General features: G+C 34.0%; 1 protein-coding gene across 2 annotated transcripts in view; it reads left to right on the forward strand.

Annotated features, from left to right (window-relative positions):
- The window catches only part of MAP2 (microtubule associated protein 2), a 142,339-nt gene that overhangs the window by 111,011 nt on the left and 19,495 nt on the right, over positions 1 to 11,833 (forward strand). Inside the window, exons 10-11 of one of the 2 annotated variants that reach the window (XM_063089498.1) lie at positions 5,582 to 5,752; positions 6,690 to 6,837. In XM_063089498.1, the coding sequence (XP_062945568.1) occupies positions 5,582 to 5,752; positions 6,690 to 6,837 (319 nt within the window). The remainder of the gene's footprint in view (positions 1 to 5,581; positions 5,753 to 6,689; positions 6,838 to 11,833) is intronic. The other variant, XM_063089507.1, reaches the window with a different exon arrangement.

Consider the following 11,833-nt stretch of genomic DNA (forward strand, 5'->3'; position numbering starts at 1 on the left):
CCATTTTTATTTTTGTGAAAAATAGTGGTTAATTTCCAGTGACAGCCAAACCTTTGATATCATTTTGAATCTAGGGGCTTTACATTGATAAAGGAAAATGTTTGATTTTTTATTAATGTTTTCAGACATATTCTGAACATATAGGAAACAATAGAAGTTATTTATTGTTTTGGATATTAGGCTTTGGTAAATATTTCGAGCACAATGTGATTTCAAGAATTTGTATCTCTTTACCCTGTTTCTGATGGAGAACTAGGGAGTTGCAGTGATTAAGAGAAGAGTTATAAAGCAGACCATGTCCAAAATCTTGAACATTTATTAGCTGTATGATCTTTTTCTTCCTATGTTTTAATTTTGTAAAAATAAGGAGGGGGGAATAAAAATTCCTATAGCATAAGTTAGTTGTGAAAATTAAATTTAGTAATTTTATAAAGCAGTACACAGTGTAATGTCTAAAACATAGTATCCATTCAATAAATAGCAATAGTTGTTCATTGTTATGATTATTATTTTAATTTAAATGGTGGAAGTTTTCAGAAGCAGATATAGAAAATAAGTCAGAGCTTTTCCTCTTTGGGAAAAGAATTTTTAAGTGGGCATTTTTTGGAAAACCTTTAGGAAATTTCAAGTCCTTCGGTCTTTGAGTAACTCAACAGAATCCACATTTAATGCTTACACTTGGGACAGAAACCACATTCACTATAACATCAAACGTAAAATTAACTTTTTTACTTGTAAATGCCCACCTCATCTTTCTGAAGAAAAGAGATTAGTCTACCATTCTTTCTAACTTTTTCTCATTTTTTTTTTGTTCCTTCCTCATACTTCATCCTGTTCCTATAAGTTTCCTAAAACTCCAAGATTAGCTCCTTAATTTTTTATTTATTTTTTATTGGTTATGAATATTCATGGGGTACAAAGCAGATTGTCACCATTTGTGCCTAAGATGTGATGGCCAGATCTATACTGGCAGCAGGTCCATTACCACAGTGATTATACCCCATGTCCCCCACCCAATTATCCCCCCAATTATCCCGACCTCCCTCCCCATCCCCCTTTCCCCAACTCCATTTTGTATCCCTAGGTGTGTTCTCTCCCTCTGCAAGTCCCACACACCACTGTGGTCTTTCTTTCCTTCCTTCTTTCTCTCTTAGCTCCCACATATGAGTGAGTACGTATGGTATTTATCCCTCTGTAAGTTTCTAAAAGCTCAAACATGTTGTTGCAAATGAAAGAATTTCATTCTTTTTTATGGCAGAGTGGTATTCCATGGTGTATATATATGACATTTTTCTTATCCAGTCATCCATCAGTGGACATTTAGGTTGGTTCCATATCTTGGCTTTTGTGAACAGAGCTGCAATGAACATGGGAATGCAGATATCCCTTCGACATGATGATTTCCATTCCTTTGGGTGTATACCCAGAAGTGGGATTACTGAATCATATGGTAGACCTATCTATAGTTTGAGAAACCTCCATACAGTTTTCCATAGTGGTTGTACTAATTTACAATCCCACCAATGGTGTTGGAGTGTTCCCTTCTCTCCACATCCTTGTCAGCATTTGTTATTCTGTCTTTTTGATTATAGCCAATCTAACTGGGGTGAGATGATATCTCAGTGTGGTTTTAATTTGCATTTCCCTGATGACTAGTGATGTTGAGAATTTTTTCATGTACCTGTTGCCCATTTGTATGTCTTCCTTTGAAAAATGTCTATTCAGCTCCTTTGCCCAGTTTTTAATTGGGTTATTTGTTTTTTTACTGTATAATTGCTTGAGTTCCTTGTATATTATGAATATTATTCCCTTGTTGGATGCATACTTAGCAAAAAATTTCTACCACTCTGTAGGTTGTCATTTCATTCTGTTGTTTGTTTCTTTTGCTGTGCAAAAGCTTTTTAGTTTGATATAGTCCCATTTGTTTATTTTTTCTTTTGTTGCTTGTGCTTTGGGGCTCATGTTCATAAAGTCTGTGCCCAGACCTAGTTCCTGAAGTGTTTCACGTATATTTTCCCTTAGTAATTTTAAAGTTTCAGGTCTTAAGTCTTTAATCCATTTTGAGTTGATTTTAGTATATGATGAGAGGTGTGTGTCTAGTTTCATTCTTCTGCATATGGATATCCAATTTTCCCAGCACCACTTATTGAAGAGGTAGTCTTTTTCCCTATGTATTTTTTTTTGTTCCTTTGTCAAATATCAGATGGCTGTAAGCCAGAAGGGTGATTTTTGGGTTCTCTGTTCTGCTCCGTGGATCTGAGTGTCTATTTTTATGCCAGTACCATGCTGTTTTGGTTACTATAGCTTTGTAGAATAATTTGAAGTCAGGTAGTGTTATGCCTCCAGCTTTATTTATTTATTTTTTTGCTCAGGATTGCTTTGGCTATTCGGGATCTTTTGTTGTTCCATATAAATGTTGAGATTGTTTTTTCCATTTCCATGAAGAATGTCATTGGTATTTTGATGGGGATTGCATTGAATCTGTAGATTGCTTTGGGGAGTGCATTGAATCTGTAGATTGCTTTTGGGCAGTATAAACACTTTCACAATGTTAATTCTTCCAGTCCAAGAACATGGAATGTCTTTCCATCTTTTTGTGTCTTCTTTAATTTCTTTTGGTAGTGGTTTGTAGTTCTCATTATAGAGCTCTTTCACCTCCTTGGTTAAATTGATTTCAAGATTTTTTGTGTACGTGTGTGTGTGACTGTTGTAAATTGGCTTACTTTCTTGATTTCTCTTTCTGTTAGCTTGTTATTGGAGAATATAAAGGCAACTGATTTGGGGGCATTTATTTTGTATCCTGCAATGTTACTGAATTTATTAACCAGCTCTAGGAGTTTTTTGATAGAGTCTTTAGGTTTTTCTATGTATAGTATCATGTCATCTGCAAATTGGGCAGTTTGACTTCATCTTTTCCAATCTGGATGCCCATTATTTCTTTCTCTTGCCTGATTGCTCTGGCTAGTACTTCCAGTACTATGTTAAATAGAAGTGGTGAGGGTGGGCATCCTTGTCTTATTCCTGTTCTTACAGGAAAAGTCTTCAGTTTTTCCCCATTCAGAACGATACTGGCAGTGGGCTTGTCGCAGATGGCTTTTATTGTGTTAAGATACTTTCCTTCTCCACCCAATTTGTAGAGAGTCTTTATTAGAAAGGGATGTTGAATTTTGTCAAATGCTTTTTCAACATCTATTGAGCTAATCATATGGCCTTTGTCCTTGAGTTTGTTGTTGTGATGTATCATATTTATTGACTTTCATATGTTGAACCATCCTTGCATCCCTGGGATGAATCCCACTTGATCATGGTGTGTAATTTTTTTGATGTGTTGCTGTATTCTGATTGCTAATATTTTGTTGAGGATTTTTGTTTCTGTGTTCATTAAGGATATCAGCCTGTAATTTTCTTTTTTTGTTGCGTCTTTATCTGCTTTTGGTATCAGAGTTATGTTTGCCTCATAGAATGAGTTTAGGAGAATGGTTTCTGTTTCAACTTTTTTGAATAGTTTGAGGAGAATTGGTATTAATTCCTCTTTGAAGGTTTGGTAGAATTCAACTGTAAAGCCATCCAGACTTGGGTTTTTCTTTTTTGGAAGATTAATGATTACCACTTCAATCTCACTGCTTGTTATTGGTCTGTTCAGGTTTTCTACCTCTTCTTCGTTGAGTCTTGGTAGTTTGTATGTGTCCAGAAACTTATCCATATCTTCCAGGTTTCATATTTGGTTTCATTCAGTTGTTTATAATAGTCTCTTTTGGTTCTTCATATTTCTGTGGTATTGGTTGGAATGTCTCCCTTTTCATTTCTGATTTTTGTTATTTGGGTCTTTTCTTTTTGTTAAACTAACTAATGGTTTGTCTATTTTATTTATCTTCTTGAAAAACCAACTTTTTGTTTTGTTGATCTATTCTATCATTTGGTGGGTCTCTATTTCATTTCATTCTGCTCTGATCTTAAATATCCCTTTCCATCTATTACCTTCAGGATTGGATTGTTGTTGTTTTTCACGTTCTTTGAGGCATAGTGTTAGGTCATTTATTTCAAGGCTTTCTATTCTTTTGATGTAAGTGTTTATTGCTATAAATTTGCCTCTTAGTACTGCTTTTGTAGTGTCCCACAGGTTTGGGTATGATGTTTCTTTATTTTCTTTAATTTCAAGAAATTTTTTGATTTCTTGTTTAATTTCTTTTTGGACCCTTAAGTTTTTGCTATTTTTCATTTGTTTGTTTATTTAGCATTAGTAACTGTCTTAATTAGAGTCAACCCAATTACTTCACTTTTCTTTTCTATATTACATTTCAAAATTCCTTGTGGGTAGGATCAATCAAAAAAAAAATGACTTGTGCTGACCCAATTACACATCCCACTCAAGGTCCTGGGTCTTTAAGATGAGAAGTGATTTGTCAAATCTGTGGATGCTTATGTCTCTGTTGAAATGGCTACAGTGGTTAAACTTGAGATGAGATCTCAGTATCATCTGCTATTTTCATAACAGCTAAATCAAATTAATTATTTGAAGATCGTAATCTCCTTGGCTTTGTCATATTTTTCTGTATTTTTAACAGAGTCTCCCATGAGACATGTGGCATCCCAGCATAGCTTTCTCCAAAAGTCATGCATCCAACCTACTTACACTTGCAGACAGTCTCCCCAGGGGTCATCAAAATCTGTAAATTAAGTCTCGTGATTTTTATGGACAATCTCTTTAATGCTGACTTTCCTATTTAGAATTTATAACACATCATGTAGAATGTTGTCTGCGCATAAAAATGTTATTAATTCTATCATATAACTTGGTTCCCAGTATGTGTTTTACTCTTAAAGTGAACTCATTATATGTAAACTGTACAATTTTTCTGATAAATCATTGTCGATTACCTGAAAATAAACTTTCTCAATCTAAAAAAATAATTTTCCATTATTAGGTCTCAAATATACCTTGTTCTCAAGTTCTTGAAACATGATCAAGAGGTGGATTATATGTACACATTAAAGCTGTGTTTAGTAGAGGAATAATTCCAGCAGGCTCTCAAGATATTTTCTAAATGTGTTGTCATTATAAGACCCGTGGTTAATTAGAGACTTTATGCAAAGAATCCATAATGAATATTTTATCTATAATTCTCTTTAAATAAGAGAATTATAGATAAAAATAATTTTAAAAAATTTAGCCACTTAGTATCATCTTTTCAACCACCAGAAAGAGTTTTGCCAATTGCCATTTGTAGTATTCTTCCTATCTTAAAGTTTATTTTATTTGAAAGCAAAAAAGAGCAAAAAAACATGGATACCTATTTCAGATCTGATTAATGTAAAGTCAAGTGGTTTAACATTATTTATGTTCTTACATATATCAGACATTTTTATATTGTTAAGCTAGTTCCAGCTAAAAAGAAGTGTTTAGTGAAAATCTCTGTTCTCACATGAACATACATCTCTATCATTGATTATAATCACTTATCATGTGTTCTTATTGAAGATAGATATTTAGCTTTTTGTATATTTATACTTCTTTTTTATTTTCCTTTTACTTTATAGTTTGGTTTATATTATGCTTTTGTTTGTTTTCTTTCATGGCTAGAATTCTACTCTGTCAAAGATTCCTGCTTTACAGGGTAGCACAAAGTCCCCAAGATACAGCTCAGCCTGCCCTAGTACGACTGTAAGGGCTACATTTTCTGACAGTTTTTTAATACAGCCCACCTCAGCGGGCTCCACAGACCGTTTGCCATACTCAGAATCAGGGAACAAGGTAAGGAGCAGGACAATAAAAGGTACAGAAAGGAATGTGATTTGGGAGAAGGTTATAGGATACAATTCAGGAAATGTATGAAAGCAAAAACTTTAAATTCTAAAGTATTTGACATATAAACAGTAGACCCTATTAAAAACAAATACAAATTTAAAGTTTTGGTAAACAGCCATAGAGAAAATGTCTATTCTAGATTACTATCCATTATTATTTTATTATGTGTCCAATTATCTTGTAAAATATCAAATGCAAACTAACAAAACATTTTCTATTACATGTAATATGACATACATAATATATAATATTGCATAGTCTAATAATAACATTGTATATATTATGACAATTTAGACTCAGCATCAGACATATAAGGGTTTAATACTACCTCTGCCACCTACCAACTCCATGATCTTAAAAAGATTATATAAACTCATTAAACCTGTTTACTCAGCTTTACAATGTGCACAATATTTTGCGGTGAGAATGAAATCATAAAAAGATGTAAAGTGCTCAGAGTTCCTGTCACACAGATGTACAATATATGGCAGTGGTCATTGTTAGGAATATTGTGCATGCAATGCCCTACTGCCAGTCCTGTCTGAATAATAAGTTATCATGCTAATGAAGATTTTTGTAGTAAAGTTAATAATTTGCTGAAGATTACTGGAGTAAATTTATTTTACCCCTATTATCATTGAGAACTTGAACTTCACAATTGTCAGAACTAACTACAAAATAATATTTTTATGAAACCTCTAGGCAAATATGGTTCTAAGTTGTGAAGCAGAAATGCTTAGAGGTATATGAAATTCATGGCATGTACTTGAAGAAATTTATCTATCAGAGCAGGACAAAAAATAGCCAGAGCAATGTAATCACTTCGTATAGTTAAAATAAAGATTCACAAAAACCCGATGATGTTTTTGTGTTGCCCAATCAGGAGGGAGTAACCAAGAGCCCAGAAAAGCGCTCTGCTCTCCCGAGACCTTCGTCCATTCTCCCTCCTCGCCGGGGTGTATCAGGAGACAGAGACGAGAGTTCCTTCTCTCTCAACAGTTCCATCTCCTCTTCAGCACGACGGACTACCAGTAGGTTTATTGGTTTGGCTTCTTTTTAAATCATTTCTATTAAAAATCCTTTAAGTAGAATAGAGCTTATTGTGTATTTATATTTTACATTTTAAAAATAAAACATGCATTAAGAACAGATTATATTTGTCCTATCAGAAAATCTAGACTATAGATGTTTTGAAAATAGCAAAACTATAAAACAATTGGTAGAGAAAATGGGAACATATTGCCCTACTATCTATTAAATAAGATTGAGATAAAGTCATTGTTCTAAGAATGTATTTTCTCTCTTTGTTTCAAATTTAGAGCAAAAAAGAAAACTCTAAAGAAATAATTGAGAAAACCAATAGTCAGGGATTTTTAAAATATATAAGCATAAAACTTATTAGAATTGCAAGTTCTAAAATCTAACTGGAAAGTCAACCATCAAAACCTAGGATCCTCTGAAAATGTGCAAGGATTCTCAATTACTTCTTTAGAATTTTCTTTTGTGATCTAAATTTGAAATAAGACAAAATATGTACTTAGAAAAGTGATGTTATCTCAATCTTATTTAATAAATAATAGGGCGATATGTTTCTATTTTCTCTGTCAACTCACTTCCCCACTCATACGACCACATCCTGAAGTGAGAAGCACAACTTTGACTCAGCAGGGGCTTTTCTATCCACATGCTTTCATGTGCATGAGCTACCAGGCCTCAGATGAGGATCTTTGCACTGCTTCAAGGTTTATTCTCAGCTGCTCCCGACCTGACCGCTCAAAAAATAGTTTTGAGCGAAGACCAGACCTCAGAGTATGAGAGCCACCCATCCATCCAACAGAGGCCCTAAAATGACAGATGTCTACAAGTCGATGCTTAAAGAATGACACTCTTCCACAGCTGGAGATCTGGAATGTCCTCAGTGTTTAAAATGTTCCCTAGATGCTACAGATGACAACTTTGTTCGTCAGACATGAAAATAGGGTGCCTGAATCATGCTTTTCATGGTCACTATGCTCAACACATTTTGGGCTCAGTTTAACTATATTTTGAAGTAAAAGTGCATGTATTTTAGAGAATTGGAAATGACTTTGCAGCTGGATTATAGTGTTGGTACTATTAATTAAACGTCTTTAAGTTGAAATCAACAGGCAACCCAACTTACACTGACTTAAACAATGAAGGGAATTCATTGTCTTATCAGAAAAAAGAACAAGAAACCTAGGATCCTGCTCAATTTGTTAAGAATTTGCATTCCAAACGAGCTGTGAACGTAGAGGTTCTGTGCAGTAGCTTCGGTTTCTTTTGATTGCTGGCCCATAATCAACTGAATGGCAATTATGACAGTTTATCCAATGTTCCAATCATTCCACATTTATATGTTGTGTAGCTGCTAACCCTGTCTAGTAAAGCATGGATTCAAATTATTTTTATAAGTATTTTCTGTTACAACAAAAATAGCTACCATTATTGAACACATATAGATGCTAAACTCTTAAGTTACAATTTTTACTCAATTTAATTAGCAGTGCTGATGATTAGAAATTAATAACCTCAATTCAGTCCATTAATGAGAAGACTGACCTTTTAGAGAGGGTAAGTAACTAGTCCAATCTACACAGCTGGCAGGTGTTTCAATTTGGTTTTCAGCCAACTGATAACTTCACAAGCTGTCCTCTTAATGTCTGTATTTACTAGACAACTGCTAGTACTAGAGAACTGCTCTGTAGAATCCCTTGGAGATTAATATCTCTGTCATTTAAAAACCATTATAAAATGGTGAGAGTTTCTACTACTATCACATTATAGCTGATTTTATCACTTATTTTTAAAAGTATTTGGTAATAATTGGCCCACTTCAAATGTAACTATTTGCATGACACAAACAGTGTTTCTGCCTAAAATGAAAGTGTTTATTATAATTAGGGTAATTGTGTCCAACACCACTTAGTTTCATGAAGTATTCGCATCTTTTGAAATATGTTCTTGGAACACTTTGAAATCACTAAAACTCCTTTTTACCATAACAACAAAAAAAAAATATTTAAATGAAATAGTGGAGAGATCATTTAAGAGTTAGTGATCTCCAGGGAAGAGACTTGAACTCTAAATATCTGGAATTGGAATTGGGCATCAAAAGTAAGCCTGTGGATGATAAAACAAGGCAAAAGACACCACATGCTCCCCAAAGAAACACCTGGAATTATGCTTGTATTTGTTGTTATGGAAGCAAAATGACACTTTCTCCATAAATCCATTTCTTCAAGCCACTGTGCTCTGACTTTTAAACTGTATCTGTATATAAAATGCTATTTAAAATCTTCTGAGCCAATCCTATTTTGACTTTCTAACTTTCCTCACTTTCACAAGCATAATGCATTGTATCATTTGGTAATGAATATAACTGATACTATGAAAATCTAAGGACATAGGGTCTATTTTATCTGTACACGGCAATAGCTAAAAGGCATATAGACAATTAGAAGAACAAATGATTTGTTTACTCCCATTTGGCTACCATCTCCTTAACTGCACACAGGAATGTTCTGTCATTTTGTGCAGCTATTGAAAAGACTTGAAAGAAACAATTCTGTGCCGAAAGCTCGTTTAGCCCAATAGGAGGGAAAGGCATTGTCATTGAGTTGGCAAGATAAATAAGAACACAGTTTAAAAAAGTAACTCATAAATATTTTTTGAATTGTTTTAGTATCTTAGATTTAATGCCTTCAATTTCAGAAGAATTAGAAAACACTCAAATTTATTATTTTGATGACTAGAACATAATTTATTACAATAAAAATTGGTCATATGTATTGAACAGCAGTTCTCCACCTATAACACAAAGTCTTCTTCCTTTACTTTTATGAAGTTTAAAGCTATTTTCTACAGGTATGAAACTGACTCTTACCTTAGAAAAAAAATTATGTATTATAGTAATAGTTGCTATCCACATCCAGCATATTGTTTTAGCTCAGTCTCATAAAGTAAAAAGAACCTCAGCATACTTTGATAAATTCTGAATTGAATTTATTCAATTTAAAAAATATATATTGAGCACCTGCTGTATTCAGTCCCCATGAAACTTACCAGTGGCAAATAATACAGAGATGACCCCTCTCCCCAGAATATTTGAGCTCTTCAAAGCTGGTGAAGTCATAGAGAAAATATTTAAGGAAGAAATAAGGTTTCTGGAGAGATTTTTCAAGGCATAGTGTCAGATTCAAGCCTACACTAAAAACTTAGTCCACAAACAAACTAGGGGCAAGGAAATGTCATTTTTGTGGAAAACAATAAAAATCACAAAATGCACACTAATGTATCACTTTAGTCTTTTCTTATCCCATTTTATATTATCAGTTGAGGAGACTATGTTGTGGTCTTATGTTAAAAGAGAAAAAAGACACAGGGCAACTTTAACTTGGTACAAGAAAACTGGTCACTGAAAGAGGAAGTGAAATTGTTCTGTTTCTCCAGGAGGTTGAACCTAGACTGATGAGCGGATTTATGTTGTCTGCACATCACAATTATCTAAGAAGCTCTCTTGAGCTCACTCCTTGAAAATATTTAAGCAAAGACTAAATGTCTCCTTCTCAGGGAGAACTTCCTATACTGATGATCTCTAAGATCCCTTTCCTTTCAATGATTTTAAAATTGAGCTATGTCTTTATCCTCTACAAAATTTCAGAAAATTCATTGATTTTACAAAGCATACATGATTCAGCAGTAAAAACCCAAAATCATGCCTTTCGTATAAAATACAAGTTATAAATAAAATTTGAGTGCTTTAAAAAAATGTAAATTCTCAGATGCTAAATATTACACCTGGCTTAGAACATAGTAACATCCGGGTAAATGAGCCTCAATGTCCTTGTTTCTTAATTTGGAAGGACAAAAGCTGCCCCTAACTATTGTGCATGTTTGTTTGGTTATCAGTTGTTTGGTATTCACAAAAGTGCTTTGAAATCTATAAGGCGTTGTACTCTTATTTATATAATTCTTTCAGAAAAACATTTGAAATGGCATTCAAAACACATTTTTAAAAAATTGAGAGAAACAGTATAGGAAAATGGGGGTAGGAAGAGTAAAATAATACAGTGAGTCTGAGCTCAACTTGAGGCAAAGAAACGATCTCAGAGGATTCTGTATAATTAACACTACAGGATTATTGATTTGACTCCAAAATGCCAAACTAGTGATAAAAGCAGAGGAGAAAACACAGTCAGATGCAAGGTTTGCCATGAACATGTTGTTAGAACATCCCAATCTTCTAAGGAAAGAAATAGACTTTTTTGGTTTGAAGCACTGAGATAAGTTTCCTTACAAAGGGAATATATGATAAAGTAGGACAATGTCTGACAGTTTTAAATAAGCATATTTGCAGCTCACAGTGCTCCTCACTATAAGCTGAGGGAGTAATATTGAAATACAACCCAATAAATACCTTTATTGATCTAAATACACGGTTCTATTTTGTATGTCCACCTGGATCTTAGCATAAATTTACTACATAGAGGAATGAATGATCTGCATATCATTCAAGGAATATTCAGCAAATATGAGTTCACATACAAGATTAAGCGTAGACTCTTTTTCATTAAAGGCAGATCCATATGCCTTAATGATCACACAAGTAGAAAATAGTTTTTGACAAATTCATAATGAGAATTAAGGAGAATAAACCAGGAAAAATCAGGTTTTATCCTTGTTTTGATAGCAGTGCATGTTCCAAAGATTGTCACCAGCTCATGAACTTAAAGAAAGGAGGTTCTGGGCCGACCGCCGGTGGCGCACTCAGGAGAGTGCGGCGCTGGGAACGCACTGGCACTCCCGCCGCGCATGTTCGGATCCTATATAGGAGTGGCCGGTGCGCTCGGTGCGGGCGATGCCAAGCCAAGGGTTGCAATCCCCTTACCGGTCACGAAGAAAGACAAAAAAAAAAAAAAAAGAAAGAAAGAAAGAAAGGAGGTTCTCACCTTTTTGAACATTATTGTGATAATTAATAAATATTTCTGAATGCTTCAGAAATTAAAC

Source organism: Cynocephalus volans, chromosome 1 (assembly GCF_027409185.1).
Source record: "Cynocephalus volans isolate mCynVol1 chromosome 1, mCynVol1.pri, whole genome shotgun sequence".
Lineage (NCBI taxonomy): Eukaryota > Metazoa > Chordata > Mammalia > Dermoptera > Cynocephalidae > Cynocephalus > Cynocephalus volans.